The sequence below is a fragment of the Anolis sagrei genome, chromosome 1 (assembly GCF_037176765.1).
Source record: "Anolis sagrei isolate rAnoSag1 chromosome 1, rAnoSag1.mat, whole genome shotgun sequence".
Classification (NCBI taxonomy): Eukaryota; Metazoa; Chordata; class Lepidosauria; order Squamata; family Dactyloidae; genus Anolis; species Anolis sagrei.
The window spans coordinates 83,265,453-83,288,338 of record NC_090021.1 but is presented as its reverse complement, the minus strand read 5'-3'; the positions used below and the strand labels follow the sequence as shown (position 1 = coordinate 83,288,338).

Below are 22,886 nucleotides of genomic sequence, written 5' to 3'. Positions count from 1 at the left end.
AAATGGGCACGAGTCATTTGCAGAAATACATTCCACCCTGTCTCCCACAAAATTGTTTTAGTGAAGGAAGAAGTTTTGTATGAACCACAGAAGAAATCTATTTGTTTAGAGTTGTACTTGCACAGATAGTTAGGTTCAGTAGATAGGACATGCAGTTTCTTGATGCAGACTACCAAAAAAACAGAGTCCATGCCTCTGGAGCACAAAATGAGCTGGCTGATATGGCAAGTATGAAAAACACTAGGTTACATTTTGTTCACATTATCCCCAAGTATGCATACCATGTAACGGAATTGTCTAATTTATATTATTTATTTGCACGGTATGTTTTACAAGAACCAATACAAAGCACTATAAACTGTGAATCAAAGCCCATCCATAGGCTTCTTTTTTCAATTCTATTACACACTGAGTGGATTATACACATAAGGCATACTGGTGAAGAAGAATGAGTCAACGGGCTCTGCAGAACAACATTTCTGATGAGGAGTTTTCTGACTTAATCTGTAGTAGAGTTAGAATACTTCAATGGGTAGTTATACACAACTCCACTAAAGCAGTCTCTACTAAAATAGACCCATTTACATAAATATTAGCTTAATAGATCTCCTCTAGCTGAAACTAGCAATTGAATTTAGGACACTATATAAATTGGCTTTTAGGATGCTGCAGTGCTAGCAGCAACTTTTTAAAGGGTCCAAAGAACATGCAACTCTTTTGAAAGAATTTGTTTCAATTGTAAACATCCAAGACATTTGTTCTGCTGGTAGAAGTACATTCATAAACAGCACCAAAAAAGAGGGGTGTTCTCATGTCACATGCCCTAAAAAATCTGCTCTCAGGTGGCATGGATGGTGATATTGGAGGAACATAATGTTAAAAAGTCCTGAAAGTATATTGTAAATGCTACAGTACAAACATTAGTTCAGAGTTCAAATCTTAACTTATATTTCCCACTTCCACCCACTTCTCCATACATACATACTGAGCCTGAGGGCAGGGAAAAGTCAAATTAACAATCTGAAAACCACTCTGAGCACTTTTGTGGCTGAAGAGCAGTTCATAAATACTCTTAATAAATACAATAATTAATGAATGCTGCAGTTCAGGCACACAGCATAACTGGAACACACAGACATGCTTGTATTAAGATATGCTGAAATCCAGGACTGTTGAAGATATGGTCAACACACTCACTCTTTGGAAGATAAATGGCACCCTTACACCTGATACTCTCTTCTGATCTTGTTCTAGCAAGACTGACAGTGGAACACCAAAAAGACCAGATTCTGTAGAAAGACAGGAGAGACAATACAATATTCTCATGAGATGGTAGGTATAAAAACATTTTCAAAAATAGTATTTTTCTATCTGTTAAATCTATACAGATTCAGACCAACTAGACCTATATCAATTGCAATTTTCTGCTCACTTACCTTGGGATAAATTCCACAGTGGAACCTATCTCTTAGATAGATAGATAGATAGATAGATAGATAGATAGATAGATAGTCTTTGTAATCAGCATAATTAAAAAAGGTTCATGCTAGAAATAGGAAAAAAAATCTTCATTTCTCTTTGTCCATCCATAAAAGAAGGAAACTTGTGAAATCTTATAATTCTGCCAGATCCCTATTCTTGTACCATACTGGAAAGAGCAACCTGTAGAAATCTGTATTTTTAAAATGTTGCATCAGCAACCCAACAAAGCTGTCCCACTTTAATTCTATTAAAGTTAAGAAGCTATAGAGTTCTGAGATGCCATAAATATGTATTGCTTGTATTACCCCATAGACATTATGTGTTATTTCAATTTACTATTAATAAGGGATTCTTCGTTCCATTAAGTAACAGCATCAAAACTTTTGTGCCTTCAATTTTATATATTTTTGCAATTTACTTTAGCATAAATTGGCTATTATGGCTATTTCTAAGTTTTGTTCAATGTGTAAAAACATCGTTGCACCTTAATAATAAATCATACATTGCAACTATGGAGGAAAACCCTTGATTAAAAGCTCAGCTATAAAATTCATTAAGCAGAAATAAGCAAGCCATGGCTGTACCTAATTCAAGTCTCTCTTCTAATACAGTTTTTCTTATAGCCCTTCTATAAACATCATGTCAACAGAATATGGAGTATATGCACAGGTAAGTTGAGGTACACAAATTCTACATTTCCTTACTCCACTTGGGCCATGGCCAATGATTAACCACTTGTTAATCCATAGGATTAAGAAGCCCCTGGGGCAGATCTATTGGAATGGCAGGAAGAGGAAACGTATGGAGATGAAAAATAGATCTACTTTATGGACAAACATGTGCATATATGTTCATCAATGGTGCTACAGAATATAAAATATGATGTACTAAATTATCAAATGTCTGTATCATACACAAAACCCTAATAAAGCATGATATCCCCACTCCCAAGGTTCCCTATAAATACCTGAAAATGCAGCTAAAAATAAACCTTATATTTTGACTATAACTGGATCAAAAGCATACCAAAGAGGTGTATAAACACTTTGGGGAGGGTATTTTCTGGAACATGAGTAACCATGGATATTGTGTCTGTGGATAATGGGGTTGTACTATACAAGCTTAAGAACCTATGTCAGTTTATCGAAAAATATCAGACCGAAGCATTATCAGTAAAAAAAAAAATCACATGGAATATAAACACTGGAGTAAACAGGAAAAGGCCCAATAGCCCCAATATATTTATTAAATCCAGCTGCTGGTCCTGACTGGAGGAAATCCATTGAATCAAGGGGATTTACCATTGTGTTGAGTCATTATTCAACAACTGATTCAAGAGATCTACTCTAGTAGACAGGATTCTAGCCAGAGAATGCAGATACTACATTTATGAAATGAACTGAAGCAGTGTTCTTCTAAAGCAGTGGTTCTCAACCAGTGGGTCCTCAGATATTTTGGCCTTCAACTCCCAGAAATCCCAACATCTGGTAAACTGGCTGGGATTTCTGGGAGATGTAGGCCAAAACACCTGGGAACCCACAGGTTGAGAAGCACTGTTTTAAAGGAGGATCTCTCCTTCAGGAAATACGTGGAGTAGTTTTAGTACAAACAAATGGCAGGTAGTTGTGGAGGGCAAGTTTCTTATGTGGCTGGTTCAGCACTGGAACAAGCTATTGTTTTGACTATGGAACAAAACTGCATTCAGAGAATGCAATTGTTCCCTGCAGTTTTTCTCTCATCACTTACTGCTGCTTTCAATTATTTAGCTACTGCACTATCATCTCTGCTGAACCCTGACTGCAGGTTTTAGGCCAGGAAGCTATTTGATTAACTGGTAGCATGTTTCAAGTCATTGTAAAACATTAAAGAGAAGGTCTGAAATGTAAGGAGCTAACAAAATGTGAACATTTCCTGTTTGTCCTTTTAAATATACTGCAACATTATATTTATTTGGAATTGAGTTATTAAATTTTCAAAGCTATCGAAAGAAAACTAATAACATCTACATTTTTAAAAACATGTGCAAAATACTAGTGAAATTATCTCTGTCTGCCACATGGAAGATGGACAGTATTCACACCAGGGTGAGCTAAATATATAACAAAAGCTCAACCTAAAATAAACTGTAAATCTGTATATAAGCATACATTTGAAGTTCATATTTATTTAATCAGAATTTTTAAAAATACGTACATGTATTTACACATAAGAACATAATGGGATGAGGCCCCACTCTAAGCACAATATTCATTCAAGTTTCACATACACTTTACACACATAGCACGGAAGTAATTATATCTAATAGTTTAAATAAAAAAACATTTTATACACTGAGCCATCAATGAGCAATCACCTACCCATTTAGGCAATTTCAGATTTGGATTCCTGAATAATGGATGCTCAACTTGTATTACCATGGTGAATAAACATAAAAAAAACATCTGAATCATATGATTTAGAAATAAGACAAACTGGAAAAAAAGATGCCCCACAAAATAAAAATTAAAGAACAGGCCCACTGGAAATAAAATACCAAAATCACACACATTATATAGTGTTTTAAATAAAGAACAACTTGATAATTCTACTATGTTGCATTTGCTTTGTTATACCCCATAGAATGAATATCTTACAGAGATTCTTTGCCTGCCAATCAAGCTTTTATAATTATTATTTTATTCCTGCCCTGGGACTACAGCCACTGAAGATAGCTTTTCACAAATTAAAATAAATCACGGTTATGAAAAGTTTCAGGGCTCAAGTTGCTGAATAATTCAGACCAGAAGGCTTTAGGGCAAACAAAAATTCCAAAAGGATGCAGGGGTGGAGCTGAGGTGGAGCAAGATGCAAATATGAAGGTCAAACCTACTGAAAAGGTTCACTGAAAACACATCAGCCAAAAGATCACTAGTAGTAAGTGCCAACATATTACCAGTGGCAAATGGAGCTGATAAGTCACACAATGAAAACATTTGGAGATACTGATCTACCATTCCCACTTTGGATATCACTTAACCCTTTTCTGTGCATATGGCAGCCTTATCTACTAAGTAGCATGATCTACTAACAGCTGAGCTGATAGATTTATCCATTTATTTATGACATTTCTACCCTGTCTTTCTCCAACTCAAGGAGGCTTTACAGCCATTCGATGCCTTCAACAATATGCAACTAAAAACAACATTTCAAACAGAATTATAAAATACACACATTAGGCCTTTTAAAAAAACATAGAAAACCAATACCTTCACTGTTATCATCATTATCCAAGACATCATTTATTTATTTACTTTGCTTATATACCGCTGTTCTCAGCCCAGGGGCGACTCACAGCGGTGTACAACATAGGAACAACAAAATTCAAGACATAGTATAAAAACAATTCTGGCCCCAGAGTGGCCATTGGTGTTGGGGGAGGGGCGCTGATGTCACAGGGGACAAGATGGCAACGTCCTCCTGGCTCCCCTTCTTTTTTCTGGCCCCAGAGTGGCCGTTGGTGTTGGGGGAGGGGCGCTGATGTCACAGGGGACAAGATGGCAATGTCCTCCTGGCTCCCCTTCTTTATTCATTTGAGCCATTCCAATATTCAATCACACATAATTCCATGTTTTATCTATTGCACTACATTTCCAAAGGCTTGCTCAAAAAGCATGTTTTCACTTTTTTACGGAAGGAGGGGCCTGATCTAATATCCCTAGGGAGGGAATTCCACAGCCAAGGGGCCACCACTGAGAAGGCCCTGTCTCTCATCCCTGCCAGTTGTGACTGCGAAGAAGGCAGGACCAAGAGCAGAGCCTCCCCAGACAATCGTAAACTCCTATATGGTTTATAGGGAGAGATACATTCGGACCGGTAAGCTGGGCTGAAACCATTTAGGGCTTTATAGATATTGTACTGACTTCTTTAGCAAGGATTCAAACACACATGAAACTTTGAAGCTGTAATATATGGATAATAAAAGCATGTACCTTGGGTTGGACTATAAGGGCATACAAATGTGACTGGCTACCCAGAAGTCAGTGACATGGTCATATCTCACATTTGTAAAATAATGCATTGATTTCTGTTTATAGATTTGGGCTGAAATCAAAGTACTAGCAGGATTTTTTATATGGCAGAGCAGAAATCACAATGTTAGCTATCCAGCTAAAATTATCACATAAATGCATATAAAAGCACATGCACACACATAGATGCATACTGCAAACAGAAGCTGCTCACCTTTTACTTTACTTTTTATTGCTTTTTGTGGCTTAAGTTCTGTTCCAAGTATATCAAAGAGCGCGGTCAGTTCAATGAGAGCCAAGGCATGGATTTTCTTCATATCCTGAGGTGCAAGGGCCCCTATCTTGGTTGTACCCGTTTTGTCTTTTGGCAATCTGAAATTCTAAATGGAAGATTTAAGATTATAATACATAAATCCTAATTTCAATTTATGATTTTTTAAAACAACAAAGAAATAAAGGAAAGGTAAAATCTGAGTTCAACTGCATTGCCCATGTAGTCTCATCCGATTCTATGGACTTCATCCCATGCAGTAAAATCAGCATTTCTACACATTTAAGAAACGGCATGGTGCCCTTCACTTGACGCAAGTTTCAAAAGTGGGGTTGAGGTATTTTGCCCTTTCTAACGTGTTGGTTTCCACAACAATTCCTGAGCCAGTTGGGAATTGACTTATTTTTAAATTATCGGCATAAAGATGAGCAAAGTGGCCAATTTCTCTGTGTGATGTTAATCCCTGTTGTCCGCTTGTAAATAAAACAATGACACCATGTGTGGGAGGAGCCAAAACACAAATTTCCCCAATTTTTAACCACTTTTTTACAATTACCTTGGGGGAAAATCAGGGTTAATGTAAAACCACTTTCTACAGTTGCCAATGCAATGAACAAAGAGGCTTGGGGAAAATCAGGGTTAATTTAAAACCATTTCCTACAACCTGGAGTGATATTTTTTTTAAAAATAAATAATTGAAATCTTGGTGGGAGGATGCAAATCTCTACCATGTGATAAATCAAATGAATAAATTCTAAATGCAGAGAAAAGTAGAAGGTGTGATGGGGTAGGAAAATCATCTATTAAATTTCCAAATGGGGCACCACTGTATAAAATGGGACCCTGTACCAAACTCCAGCAGATGCCAAGGGCTCCCTGTACATCTTTGCAGTACTGCTGCTGTGGTTATGACTTAAGGAAAGTGCAGCTGGCCCTCCGTATCTCTGGGTTTTTCATATATAGAAGCAACCAACCACAGATTTTAAATAAATAGAAAATAAAATCCAGAATGTTTGACTGCAGTTGTGGATGGCTTGCAACGGAAAAAGGCGGCATGACAAGCAATCCTATGCAAGGCTTCTACATTTACCAAAAGATGCTGAAGTTTATAAAGCATTTACTTTATAGTTTTTAAACAAGACATATAATTTTATAATCATTTTAATAAGAGACTTGATAATCTGTGGATTTAGGTATCTGTGGTGGGGCCTAGTATCAAACCCTGGTATATGAAATGCCATCTGTATACATGATATTAATTCAGGTGTGGCAACTTCCACGTCTGCATCCTATGACTTCCTTAATTTAGGTATCCATGACAGTAAGTTGATAGCAGGGAAGTATAGGAGGAGCTATGCACACAATTAGCATGGGGTCAAACATACAAAAACAACTCCTTCATGTGAGTAGTCAAGCAACAAGATGCAACATTTACTAAGTAATTGTGGGCTGGTCCATGAGATCACGAAGAGTTGGAAATGACTGAACAAATGAACAACAATAACAACTTTATTATAGATAATTTTGAAGATGTGTGCCGTCGCGCCTGGGGCTATAGAGAAAGAGGCATGGACGTGACTGCTTTCCCCAGGGGATTGCTTCTTGCCCTCCTTTAGGGAAACTGGAACTCCCAAGGACCAGAACACAACAGTTAACTCAAAATGATGTTTATTGTTAACAGTTAGCTTTCTTTCTTAGGTACAAACTTGAAGTTTTAACAGGGAAAAAACACTTTATAAACTCTAAGTCCAGGGTCCTAGGAGTAATAAGCTGAGAAGCTTTTCCTGTTCCCTCTCTCTCAATGGCTATGGATGCCGGAGCAAACCACAACCCCAGTTCAGTGGCCTAAATTGAAGGACAAGACCTTCCTATGGTGCCAAAGAACTGGAATGAAGGCGCCTGAGGTCTTCACAATTTCGTTCAGGAGGTTTGAACATAAAGAATAAGACTCAGGGGTCAAAACCTAAGAACTGATAGCAAAAAATGCCTTGACCAGGGGCTTTTGGGCCAAGCTTTTGGACACGTCCATCCAATGAGTCTTTTACTGAGGTAAAAAAGGTGAGGGAGAGACCTTCCCTTTCTCCCTTGGAAGGGGTGGAGCCTAAACAACTGAACTGGGGAAACAAACCAATTGGTGCACAACAACAATAAATTGACAGCTATAGTAACCAATAAAATTTAACTATACATGTACAAGGTAGACAGAAATAAAATGGCAGTTTAAAATCCTGCAACTAACAATTCTAAATATATGAGGCGCCACATGCGCCGTCACAAGATGCAAAGATAGGGTGACAAATGAAAACTGAAGGTGTATTACTGCAAGAAGCACTTACAGGAAGGAGTGTGTCATCTTCTTTGTCCTTTGACACTTTGCTTATTGGGTTATCTTTGAGACTAGCTGCCTGTTCAGAAAATGATATTTCCAGATTTATATCTGTTTCAGTTGCTGGCACATCATCTCTTGGGCTGTTATCATCAAGATGTTGGCTGTGTGCTAGAAGTCACCAAAATAAAAAATGAAAATGAGTAAAATAGCCATTAATTTTACATAATACTTTTTCCTTTATAATATATTTCGAATTTATAAAAATAAAGAATTTACCAGATTTTGGACTCATCATAAAAATCACAGTCGGAAGGTACCATAAGGGTCACCTGCCATGCATAAATACACAACTACTGTATTCATGAAAGATGGCCATCCAAAAGTTGCTTGAAGACCTCTGAAGACACAGTTCACTATCCTTCAAGGCAGCCTTTTCCATATAGTACAGAAATTCTTCCTAATGGTGCAATATGTTATTTCAATTTGAATCAACTGCTTCGTGTCCTTGCTTCTTGGGTAATAGAAAACAAGTTTACTTTATCATCTACATGATGTCCAAATACTTAAAGGTAGCTATCAAATTTCATCTCCATCTTCTCTTCTGATTGACTGAATCCAGAGATATGTGGAGATCTATTCATAGAATGCTGTACTTCACCAAAGAGAAGACAATGATAGCTGGTCTCTACTTTCTCCTTCAGTACTTATGTTCCCTGGGAGTCTGGTCAGGAGAACTAGAAGACTTTCCAGCAGCACAAGAGGCAGTGTGGAGATTGAAGGAAGACAGGAGGGATGTGCACAAAAATGGCTTCTCCTGATTTGTACTTCATGGGTTTATATTAACTCTCATCTCTGTTATATAAACTAAATGGGCTAAACTGGATCCAGCCCAATAAACAGAGTTAATAATATTGAGACAAATTCTCTTCTGGTTTACACTGATCCATCACTTTGTGTAAATGTTCTCCTCCAAAAAACGAATTTTATAGTTGTTTGAAAATGTCTATCATGAACTTTGTGTATTCCACTTCAGTGCAACAGACAGAATCTAGGCCAGTACAGACTACATGTGTAGCAGAATGCAACCTGTACAATTCACCCTGACACCGAAGTCCTCTGGGGGGCAGACAGAACTGGACTGAAATTTTCATTACCCTCTCCCTGCCACCCCCAAAACTGTGGAATGACCTGTACAGAGACCTCAGATAGCTTAATGAGCTGTCAGAATTTAAAACAGAATTAAAGACTTAGATCTACCCAATTGGTTTTAAATCACATGCTATGTTTATTGTGTTTTAACCTTTGTCTCAGGTATTTTAATATGTACATGTTGTAATACATGCTTTTATGGTTGCATTGAAATTGTTTTAATATGTGATTTTATAAATGTATTGAATTATGTTGTGCTCTGGCTGAAGTCGAAAGGAGAGGCAAACAATAAACATTTATCATTGTTGTTGTTATTGTATTCAGATAAGTGGACAAGATAGGGACACCTTTGCTTTCTAATTATTCCAGGCACACAAACCTTGCATCGTGTGCAAAATTATCAAAAATATTCTGGATAAATTCTGTATAAATTCTGGTTATGTGTATAAAGGGTATATGAAACATAAATGAATTATGTGTTTAGACATATTATGTGGGTATATACAAATGTACGTATTCCAAAATTTGAGAAAAAATTTAAATCCCAAGCATTTTGGATAAGAAATACTCAGCCTATATTGCCTGATCATGTGTTATTTTACACTTCAGTCTTTTATCTGAATGTGAACTAACAGTACTCTGTCAAGACGTAAAAGGACTATGTTTTCTTCATTTAATTTATCCATATATTTATTCAAAGTCTTAACTTCACAGTCTTAACCACAAATACACTTCCAACTTTGTTGAAATCTTTTCAGCCACTTGAAGGATTTTTGATGTCTTTGAAACAATAGGCAATACCCATTGCTACAATAACACAAAACAGAACAAAATCTATTGTGCTCTTTTAAAATGACATTGATTATTCCTGAAGAATCCCTGGCACAGCCTAGGAACAGGTGCTACATTTGTACAAAGATAAGCCTGGACAATTCAGCACCCAGAACACATTTCTATCTTGTTCTGATCCTGGAAGCAAAGCTCCACATGACAGAAGGGTTGCCAACAGTTGTGGCCTATCAGGATTCAGACGGGCTGCCTTGGCTGTGCCCTTTCATTCAGTTCTGTGGAGAGCTAGCAGATGGAAATTGCCTTTCAGGATTTCCCATTTCTGAAAAGCTCATGAAGAGGCACTGGAAAAGAAGAACCAGATGTTATGAAATTCTTAAATAAATGCTTGGTGCTTTTCCAGGCTAGGATTCTGCAGAAGAGTTTATTGGCACAAACCCTGGGCTTTTCAAGCGTTCTCTCTGCCTTCTGCTGACCCAGCAGTTTGGCTGTTCTCCAATTTTTGAAACTGTTCTTACTAATGAGTGTGTGCTGGGTGGCTTAAGTGAGAGAAGAAAAATCTTATTAATGGCCATGGGAACGCACATTATTTAGCTGATCGTTATCTTTGGACTTCATACAATTTTGGATTTACGGCTTTGTCCTTCCATGTTGACCCTGTGCTTTGTATTTTGCAACATATTTGTAAATTAATGGAATATTTTAATTTTGTGTTTAGGATTCTCACTGCTCTTGAAAGCATGCTTTTTCCTCCCTCTTGTTTTTTGCCAAGTTTAGAAACCCTCCTTCCTTCCTTCCTTCCTTCCTTCCTTCCTTCCTTCCTTCCTTCCTTTCTTCTCTTTCTCCTTTTTTAAAAAAAATCAGATATATTAATTAGCATTTCTGGCTACAGTTCACCAATCCCTGTTTTCTAATTAGTCAGACATTTTCCATCTTACTGTGCTTCCTTATTCTATTTTAAGTTTTCCTTGATTGAGACTTGGATTGCACATATAAATCTCACTTGGCTGCTTCTGTATATTTCAAAACATAAGGACGTTACCAAGTAGAAATGCTCATATCTTAGGAACACATCCACATAATGAGGGGTTCTATTTCCTTGCGGAGGATGTGACACTTTTAGAAATACTGGGTTCTGTCCAGTGTCACCTGAGCTGACCTCCACATACACAATGCTACTTAATCCTTCCTTGTCACCCTCAAATCTGCTCTGGAGCCCCCCCCCCCCCAATCCTCAGGAAGACATGCATCAAACTGCAATGGTAGAGGAAATGGGGAAGCCACATGATAGAGGGAACTGGTGCCAGTGGTGTCCATTTGATTGATAAACAATTAGATGTATCCTGTAATCTTCAATTACTAATAGTTAGATCCACCTTAATCCCAGAAATGGACCAATAGCCAAGTGAAAAAGTCCTAATAACCCATTTCAGCTGCTCTTTTGAACTAACAAATCTAGTTAAAAGGGATTGTGCCACTTGTGTTATCAAAACATGATTTTAGATTACATTAGTCTGCAATGGAAGGGGGTTGGGGGCTGGCAGGGATTGGACTAGAAGGCCCATGTGGTATCTTCAAACTCTACAATTCTATGAGTCATTCTCACATGTTTCTTTTTCCCATTGCATGTGCTAGTTTATTCATCTGCTTCCTAGTTTTCATCAGACCACAGATTTACCACGATATAGTGTTTTATACCACAGGCACATGGCTGCATGAATCATCTTCAGCTCATAAGCTATTTATTCTTCTTTTGCTTATTTCTAGTTTGAAGTGTAAACCTCCAGCAGAAAACCTTTGAAGACTGCACACTGTAAAACAACCCTTCAAAACATGGTGCCTTCCAGATACCTTGTGCTAAAAATTTATATGGTCTACCTATTGTGTCTATGGTCAGATCCAAACATCCAGCGAGCATCAGAAGGATAGAGGAGGCCTCTATTAACTTACATTTCAGCACAAATAAATAAATAAATAAATCTTACTTTCATGATAAACAATGACTAACTTGTCCATTACTTTGGACAATGACAAAATATACTATAGCTCCTGAGCAATCATCCCTTGATGGAGACATCAGAGCTAGATACTACATGGCTCTCGTCATATTATGGGATTACAACTGATCACAGCCCTAGCCAAAACAGACACAGCAAGTGATCTTGGGAGTTTCAGGACAACATTATCTGGAACAGCTAACATATTGGGTGCTCCTGGCATTCCATAAATATATTGAAATATTTTCACAAATTCAGTCTTGAAACAACAATGTGGCATCTTTATATTTCCTCTCCTCTTCCCTATTTCTATTTTAATTTTCTTTTGACATGATAGTTTGGGCTTGCAACAAACCACACTTCCAACTCATTGAGGCCCCTTCTACACTGCCATATAAAATCCAGATAATCTGCTTTGAACTGGATTATAGGGAAGTGTAGACTCATATAATCCAGTTCAAAGCAGATAATCTGGATTATCTGCTTTGATAACCTGGATTATATTGCAGTGTAGAAGGGGCCTAGGTTTTAGTTTAAAAAACTCAGGAAAGCTATGGAACCACTAGCAAGGCTGTTGTGACATGCTGGTAAGAGTCTACTCTTGTTTCCCTTTTCTAGCTTTTCTCAATATGGTCTTGGGTTTCCAGTCATGCTCACTGAAGTTGATAGGATCTAGAGGCTGCTGTGATTTTATATGTTTTTATGAATTTAATTTGAATTGTTTTATCAATTTAAATTGTTTTTATTTCTAATGATGTTAAATACCGTTTTAATATTTGTACATTTTAAATTGTAATGCTTTTAATGTTAGTCTTGCTGAGTCTCCTTATGGAGACAAAAAGCGGGATATAAATAAACATAATGATGATGATGATGATGATGATGATGATGATGATGATAATGATGACGACGTCACTTCTAAGTAATAGAACAATACCAAAAAAAAATCAATTACCCTCTTTTTCTTCCTCTTGTGCCTCTCTTGTTCTTACTGACTGGGGTTTACTGCCAGTTTCCTAAAATGCAGAAAATAAGTGCAGAGGGAAAGAAAATTAATCTAAATCTCAATATAAGCACAGGCAAATCTTCTTAAAACTGACATTACAAAGTTGCTGTGGCTTAACGGAGTCATATAAAAACTTCATATTGGACTCCAGAGTGTTGGACTCCTGCATGGCAGGAGGTTGAACTGGATGGCCCTTGTGGTCTTCTCCAACTCTATCATTTGAACTAAATCAATATTGTCAACAACATGTCTGATATTTTAAGAGGTAGCTGATCCATTTAGAAGGGCCTAAAAACCATAACACAAATTCAAACTAACAGAACATCTTATCCTATCAATTTGTGTATATCATGCATAAGAATTATGCTGCCTCCAGATGTTTCCTAAACTTTAACTCCTAGCAGCCCTTAGACAACATACCTAATGACGAGGAATGATGAAGAATGATGATAGTAGCAGTTCAATAACATGTGGACTCCTGCATAATAACTGATCTGTACAAAGTTCACACTCATAATATTCCTTTGGACACCTATAGAACAATCATTAGATTCCGTTCTAAACAATGCATGAGCTATGCTGTTATGTTAATTCATGCTTAATAGGCAGAACTTTAAAAAAATGCAAGGAAATTTATTTCATCAACAATCCCTAATGGATGTCTGTTCATTTTGGTCTCACGATGTATACTTTGAGAGCAAACAATGCTAATTCCATAAAAAATAAAAACACATCCCATGCTTTAACTGAATACTCACTCAATAATAGGCAACTCATACAACTCATTTTTGTGATATCTATTGGGAATCATCATGCCAATAGAATTAAATCCATGCCATGGTACTGAATTGTTGCCAATGTGTGAGGCCGCTCTGAGTCCCCTTCAGGGTAGAGAAGGATGGGATACAAATGTTGTAAATACTAAACAAATATTGCTTCTGGCCTTTTTGAATGTTTGGGTGGGGAAATGGTGGAGGTAGCCAAGGTGGCGGCCCCCCGATATGGCATTGGTGCTTTTCCCTCTCCATGGAATGACCCTCGATTTATCCATGGGTCATATCAAAGGCCGTAATTTTGGCCTGAAAACCTGTCCTCAACTTATACATGAGATCAACCTATACATGAGTATATATGATAAATAACAATGTTGGTATGCTTGAGAATGTTGGATAGGAATACATTACATAAAGTAATTGTGGCCAAAGCATCTGCTGAGTACGTTTTAATCTTATATTCACCATTTTATAAGAAACTAATAAATATTCTTGATAAATTTCTATTTCTTCCCACTCTTGAATTTTATTAACCTTGAGACACTGCTCTTGCACAGAGATTTGAAAGTGTCCTAATATTTAAGTAGAGCATTATCTAACACAAATATTAATCTTAATCTAAACCAGCCATGGTATAAACCTTCATGCAAAAGGGGGGAAACAGTTCAGAACTTGCTAGGAGGTTTGCCATTTGTAGATTTCCTCTGGGAAGAGCAACATTCAAATCCACACTGCACTGGTCTTTTTAGTTGCCATTACTAAAAATGCCAGTGAATTCTGCAGCACTCAGACTCAGAAACAAGCTTTGGAGTTTCAGAAGTATTCAACACAAAAAGAGAAAGAACCACTAGAAGTTGTACATTCTCATCCAGTTTGGGTCAAAATCTGGGTTACAGATCACTGCTGACCCTTCCTTTAGGAGCTACTCTAGGAAAACTAAGTCTTGCCCCAAAGACCAAGCTGGATTTGCAGAAATGTTTCCTTTTGCCCTTAGTTTTCCCAGACCAACTTTGCCAAACACTGCAGCTCACTTACAAAGCAAAAGTTCAGCCCACCTCCCTTAGTTTGGAATCACTTTTGTGTCATGGTTTTGTTTTTTTCCAGTTGGGCACAATTAATTCAGATCATTTCTGACAAAAAATAGTCATTTCTTACAATTACAAACTTCTGGGAATACATGAATTGGCTTCCCTAATGTAAATGAAGTGTACACATTAATCCAAGGTCAAATTCATTACGCAAAAGCAACTCCTCCTTGTCCTTGATTCTCTAGTCAATCTACATATGCCAGTAGAGTGGAATCCTTTTAAAAAAAATTCAGTACATTAGCAATCCTTCTCTGTTGACTCATATTTTTTTTTCAAGGCCTAAATGGGATAGGGTAAAACATGAATACACCAGGGTCAGAACACAGATGAATGAAGCCCTTATGTATAGAGTGCTGGCTTCTTTTGTGGAATTTGCTACCCACAGGAGTTCAAAGAGCACAGTTTAAACACGAAACACAGCTGTGATAGTGGAAACACATTTGCAGACTGATCTTATCTGTAATTATTTGAAGCTTTAGAAACTTCTTTGTTCCATATGCCTTTTTGCTTTATTGTATGTCTTGCCCCTTCAATAGTTATTCAAGTGTTTCGCTATGACTTGTTTCAGATGAATTTTGGAATGTATTCCCCGCAGATATGTAGGGAATGCTGAATAGAGACGGTCTATGCTAGAGATATTCCCCTTTCTTTAGTGTAACTAAAGGGTTTAACTCCCTTTGTTAGTTCCAGTTCCCCATGCAGGGACATGAGAGAAACCCCTCACAAGGATGGTAAAACATCAAACATCTGGGCGCCCCCTGGGCAACATCCTTGCAGACAGTCAAATCTCTCACATCAGAAGTGACTTGCAGTTTGTCAAGTCGCTTCTTACACCAAAAAAATGTAACACTAAGTTGCTTTTGGAAACTGCATTGTCATGGTTATGATCAATGCCTTCAACCCACACATTTATACTTATGTTTAATCTCTCTTTGGACATTACTGGTACATAATATTTGGGCTCAACTAATTCAACAAAATATCTGCTATTCCAGTTTATGGCTCATATAATATGTAAATAAAGATAACCTCAACAAAGAGAGAAAAGTCCCTCAAAACTCAACAGTTTTCTCTTTTATTTATATCACACCTCATATCAAAATATTTCAGAGTAGCATATGATTTTTAAACAGTGGGAATTAACTGAAACATAATATAATAATTCATTTTAACATGTTCCACAATATAATTTAAAACATTAAATTTAAAATATAACCATTTAAAACAAATTCAAGTGTTGAATACTGTGCACAAGTGCAAAGTGGATAAAACCATTAGACTGCAAGTCTTTAATAGAAAAAAACAACATTTTAATTTCATGAAACCATTAAACTGGGACTTTACATTTAACTCAAATGTCCTCTTCCACATTTCCCTACGGTGTACTGCCCCCTCTTATTTCCCTCAGTTCTTGGGGAAATCTCTATAGAAAGCGATTACCCTTCTAATATTGAGGTTCCAAGCCATTAACTGTTTGAAATGCTATCATCAGTTCCTTGAATTCAGACCAGAAGTGTATTTAACAATGATTAGTTAATATCCCCTTAATGTGGATGAGGTCTTTGTTTTGTGGATATACTTTTACTCGGGTATTTTGGCTTTTATTTAATTTATAAGAACCACTGTGTTTTAACTAATTTTTTATACTGCTTATTGTTTAATTTGTTTGTTTTCTCTTTTATATTGACTATCATGTTATTAACTGTTTTATTTTATCTTGCATATATTATTTATTGTATTTATTTATGTTGTAAGCCTCTCCGAGTCCTTCTGGGGAGATGGGGTGGGATACAAATAAAGATTATTATTATTATTCAGACCACAAGTTAGTGATAAGTTATCTCTACTGATGTCTTTGATGTTGAGAAATATTTTATTTTAGCATGTTTCTGATTTTTAACATCACAATATTGCTAACTTTTAACTTGAAAGATATAAAAACAAGAGTAAAATGAAAAATAAAACAAAAAGAGCATTAAAACTCTTTTTCAAACAGTGACAAAGAAATCTACAGTTTAAAATGTGCTTTATGATCTATGAATCTGCTGCCTGAAAAGGCTGTTTCACTTTGTGAACAATAGGAAACTTGCTGATCGGATCTAGTATGTTTGATCTGATATGGTTTTAAACAACTGCTTTAAAGTGGAGACAATATTATTCTAGTGTTCATGTATATTTATAGTTTATTTTATATTCCGAAATTGAATGTTTCCCATAGATATGCTGTGCTCCGCCCTGAGAAGGGTGGAATATAAATGTTTTAAATAAATAAATAAATTCCTGCTTCATGGAAATGCTGCAAACCATTATAACACCTGTATGGATTCCCTATCACCTCAGCAGAAATTTCTTATCTTTATCCTAGACAAACTGAAAAAAATGTGTTATTTCAGTATTCTTATAGTACCATATAAGAGATTTTTGGAAATATCCACAGTTTAGATTCTTTCTTATGGGTAAGAGAGTATATTTTATTTGCGTTGTAGCCTATTTTAGAATATAGAGTTTTTAAAAGCAAAAGCAAACCAGCAGCTTACTTTTTCTTTTGACTCATTTTGCTGCTTGAAGATATCTCTCACATCAGGGACTTGGTACTGCTTGTTTTTCTTCCTCATGGTCTGTGTGACAGTATCCACTCGTTTCTGAACTGCTGCTGCCTGGGTTCGGGTCAAAGTAGCCAAAACCACCATACTTTCTTGAGAGTCCACAGAAGCTTCTCCAAAGAGGTTTGACAAACCTGCTTCTTTTAGCCACTCTTCCTCCAATTCTCCCTCTGAGCCAGAAAAAGAGAAATAAGAACATATATGTCAGATACAGTTGATGTTAGGTGTGCCTACTACACACTCTGCTAAAGACATAAAATATCATTTCTACTACTGTATTGTAAAAGATTTATAAGCTGCCTTTCAGGGTACACCCTCCTATATGTTGATGTCATATCAGAAAGCAAATGGGTCATAACGGATTATTCAAATTAGATACAGCCAAGTTTTTCAATTTACTCTCAAATTTCTGGTGGAAGAGTTTGGCCATAATCTCAGTTATGTCCCAAGTTGTATTTTCTCATTTATGAAAGGATATCACCTCAAACTTAAATAAGCTTTGGAAAATATCTGTCTCAACTCCAGGCAATTATGAGGCTAGTGGAATTAATTGGTCTTCATTTTAGTATACAGTATGACTCCCATACCTGCAGGACAGGTAACCATGGTTACACCTGACTGCATCTTACACATTACATCTTCTATGAATTTTCTAGGTCCTTCAGGCAACACTATAGCTGAAGGTTAATGTAGAATCATGCTGGTAAATTTCTAAAAAAATCTATTTCTTCCAGCATGGCCATATGATAACTTACAGTTGTTCATTTCAATAGGCTTTGTTAATATTAATGGTGTCCTATTTTCACAGTAAGTTTAAGAATGTATCACCTGCAGATAGAGGAGTCATATTGTATTTCATAGCAGTCTCTTGAACCTCTCCCATAGCAAACAGAATCTTGCTGCGTAATAACAATAACATGTTGGCATTAGATATAGCAGGAAGTATGATCATTCACTTGCCTTTGCCTTCACCCAAAATCTTTGCTCTGCAGGAACCTATTTGCCTTTGTAGCTGAAATCATTAAAAGATGCCATTGTTTCTCCTTTCTTGCAGATTTTTTATGATTCCTTTCTATATTTGGGTTTTTACATTTAGATAAGAACTCCCTGCACCAGTATTCCCTCACAGTCAATAATATATGTGATTGACACCTTGAATTGATTAATATTCTGCTTTTGATAGTTCTATACCTTTCTCTATTTCTCCCTTTTCCCTTCCTTCCTTTCTTTCTCTCTCTCTCTCTCTCAATCCCTCCCAAACATAAATTGTTAGCAATTATTTTGTTAATACAACCCTTAATCAGTTTAGTTTGATCTAGGCTAAAATGTAATTTTACGGCAAATGGCTGTTTGTATTGTACCAGCAAGGTGATCTGTCATTAGATTTGGGACTAAGTGGGGATTCTGAACAAACAGTGGAAATAAATGTACAGGAAATGTTGTCTCAGAGGGTCACTGGAGAACAACTATGTATAGTCAAACCTCATCACATCAGCCAGAATGACACAGTAGAAAAACAAGAGTTTGTGCTTAGAGTGCAAGGAGGATCAGCTTTCTCAGTGCCAGTAGTGAGAGGGAATGTGAGATACAAAAATTGGCAAGGAACTTTGGATCTAGCTGTTCATCCAAACATTCCTGCCAAATATGAATGGAGAACAAATTCCCTCATAGTAGGAGGTAACATACAAAGCTTTTACAATTACTTTCCTGTTCTATACTTCTTCAGTACTTCTATCCTTCTTTAATCCAACTTTTTTATGCAGACAGATTTTTCGTCAAAATGCAATTTTCATCATCAGTCCAAGAACTTTTAGAATCTTGCCAATGTGTGTGTGTTGAGGGGATCTTTTGAAATGTCTTCCCTTCTACATAATAATAAAGTTAGCATATGATTAAAAAGTGCAAAGTTGAGCTGTTGAACCTTATGTCAGAGAAATAATTTTAGTAAACGTTATTTCGATTACCATCAGGTTCTTTGACAACAACAACTTGCTGTTCCTCATGATCATTGTCTCTGGCTTCATTGATGTTTTCAAGTTCCTTCCAATAGTCATCCATGGATAATTCATCCAGCGAATCTTGAGAACCTGAACGATTGTAGGGAGGCTTCCCTGAGGGCTTCTTGGAGTTGTCATGGTTCATCGTATATTGGCCAGATCTGCGGCTAGAAAATGTAAATACCAGAAGAAAGACATGTTAAAATGCAGCAGGGATCGTAGCAATACAAAATACATAAAAAGTTATAACCCAAGTCATTCAACGAACGTTTTTATCATTTTTTTCTCAACATTTGAGCAGCACTAAACATTTCATGAGATTACAGTGTGAAGGAAAGCAGGGAGAGGAAATCTTTAATTCTCTGTTCTCAAAAGCATTCCAACTCATTTCATCAACTTTCAGGGTCACATAACTATCTGTGAAGAGAGAACTTTTCCCAGGCTAAGACAACAGCCACTTGAATCATCTAGCACTTTGTGAGTGTACTTTGAGATAAACACTCCAAATATGGAGAAACTCTCCTAGGATAACTTGTGTTAAAAACAGCAAAATAAGTTCAAAAATAATGAAGATAGTAAGTTAATTATTGTCCCCAACTATTCCAACCAAGGCCTAACCTTTTTTCAGTTCCCACTAAATAATGTAGGTTTCTTTACAGTATGAACTTCATATTGTAGGGAATACATTCAAAGATCATGGTGGATACTGGACTGAAGCCTCTTTTTTTTCTTTTCTTTTTTTTTGCTCAGAAAATACTGATTTCAGTGCAGGAAACTCAATGTCTTTGCAAATAGAAATGTATAAATAGGAATCAAGAACTGAATAGAAAACTTCTTGTTTCTGTACAGTTGGGAGAATATTAATGAACCTGTTCCTTCTTGTGTTGTGAACATGAGCAAGAATTAAAAGTTTACTTATGAAAGTGATCATGAATGAAACAGGTTCCTGAATCTGTCTCAGCTGGGTTTTAGGAATTGTCTTGGTCACCTGTGTTACTGTTGCATGAGAGAAACGCAATGGGAGTTTGACTCTTGTGATTATCTTGGATATATCAGTACGACTGAGAGCCATTGTAAGAGAGGTCTTGTTGGCAATTCCTCCACTCTAATTTATCTAGCCAATACTCTCTGGCCACACAGTACCTTGATTTGTGATCTCAGAGGGTTCATTTCTAACCCAGCACTTGCCTCTACATTGTTTAATGTCTATCATGTCTAAGAATGATTTTCTAAAAATATCAATATACAGATCATGCTCTATCTTTTAGAAATCAACATCAGGAGAATCTGTGGGCATCTCCAAGTCTTGTCCTGGCAAAGCAGTGTACTCCCATAGTAACATATTGAATGAAGGCTATTGAATTGAAAGTCAACTTAGATAAGAATGATGATTCCTTTGATTATTATGGTCTAGGAAATATAATTCATCCAAAAATAGGCTGCACATTTGTAAAGTAAAACCAAACCAGTGTATGCACTCTATAATTGTTAGTCATCTGCTTTTATTCTCTGGAATATTCATGCTGGATCTTTATGTCCCGAATTTCTGTTTCCCTATATTATTTTAAAACTCTATTTTATCAGCAGCAGGGCATCTTTTCTACCAACTTTCACACATCCCCCAATTTATAAGAAGTTTTAAAAGTTTTTTTTACTAATAAAAACAAATACTGTTTTTAAGCTTTTGCATTTTTACATGGTTGTCAAGCCAGGTGAACTGAGGCAGGAGTACACACAGGCCAGAAGGTAAGGCAGGGGAGGGAAATAAATGAGTCATTCAAAAAGGTGAACAAAAACAAGAAAAGGCTTTTTTTGTTTTAAAAAAATAATTTTTGAGGGGAGAAGAAAGGTGCAGGACAGAGTACAGAAGCAAGAAGATAGATAGGGTTGGGGAGAGATTGAATTCTCCCTGAGGAGACTCAAGGGAGTCAAGGTTATCCCATCCCTTCACCAACCCCCTAAGGTAAAGAAATATTTAACCGAACACCCCAAAAATGCCCTTTCACAGCCCCCCCCCCCCAAACAAATGCCCACCTCACTTCCCTAGCAAAATAGTAAAAATAAGGACTGAAATATATTAAACTAATAAAATTTAATAAAATTGCCCAGGCAAAATATTGGAATCCTAAAAGCAATCCTAAGCAGCGACGGTACTGAGATAAAACACTAGCTAGCTAGCTAGCACACGATCTTTCTCTCTCAGAAGCCAGGACGTCACAGAAAAATGGAGGAGCTCACCCTCATATATGTAGATCAGCTTGACAGAGTCAAACCAAGCACCAATGCCCATTCCATATCTGGGGATTCAGTTTCCAAAGATTCTGTTTTAATTTCCTAGATCCCGTTTAGAAAAACAATACCATGCACACCCCTATTAGGTACATGTTGTAGCCTTCATTTATATTATAGCATTCTTCAGAAGAAACAATACATCTACACACAGTACAGTCCTATAGTCTATTGCAGTAGCTGCCCTTTGCTGTCTGAGCACCGAGGAAGAAATACTCTGAACTCCATTCAGCTACCCATATACAGTAGCTGCTGGTGGCTTAAGTGCCAGTGGGTGATGAATTCACTCTGGATTTTAGTCCAGGCTTTAAAGGTATTATCTGAGGTACTGAACCTGTTTTGGGGATATATTTGGCAGCTTAGATAGCTGCATTCATGTCGAGAATACATTCATCACATTACTGGCATCAGAGACAGTAGCTGCCACTGAAAATATATAAATCTGCCATCAATTATACTGTCAAAATCTGACAATTCCTTCACCTACACACACACACACATATATATGAATGAGATGTATTTGCTAATCTATTTTTAAAATACCACACCCCAAATATCTAACTCCTTGGAATTCTATCATTAGTGAAAAATACATTTGCAATTACTTAAAGATTGACAGTGAATGTAGTTGTTCCTTTTATCTATATGTATAAAGCTCATATGAAACAAACATGTCCTTCTTGTTTAGACTTTGGTCCCATTTTCAAGATATTTCATTGAGTGAATGCAAATATCCAAAATCCAAAAAAAATCCACAATATGAAAAAACATATGGTTCTAAGCATTTCAGACAAGGGATACCAAACTTTTACCTTTCATTATCTTTAAAAAAAACTATTCATTTATAATTTTCCCTTTCCTTAATGCCAGGACTCAAGACAGCATACAAAATTTAAACACTTATAAAGATAGAAGTAAAACACATTGAAAAATATTATTAAAAGGCTATAGAATGAAAATAATTTCAAACAGATCCATTAATAGACAAAAAATAGCAAAACAGTGCAATATTAAAAATCCTTGCAGCATGTTCACCAAAAAAACATTGGCCAATTGGAAAAGGGCAAGAAGAGATTCATCTTAACCTTCCTTGTAGAGGCTTGGTA

The 22,886-nt window shown here is 36.6% G+C and overlaps 1 protein-coding gene across 1 annotated transcript in view; it reads right to left on the bottom strand.

Annotated features, from left to right (window-relative positions):
- ARHGAP18 (Rho GTPase activating protein 18) overlaps positions 1 to 22,886 on the bottom strand; it is a 59,920-nt gene that overhangs the window by 17,833 nt on the left and 19,201 nt on the right. The window contains 6 exon segments of the mRNA XM_060753341.2: positions 1,198 to 1,289; positions 5,704 to 5,869; positions 8,097 to 8,257; positions 12,980 to 13,040; positions 17,429 to 17,664; positions 19,459 to 19,658. Coding sequence (XP_060609324.2) covers positions 1,198 to 1,289; positions 5,704 to 5,869; positions 8,097 to 8,257; positions 12,980 to 13,040; positions 17,429 to 17,664; positions 19,459 to 19,658 — 916 coding nt within the window.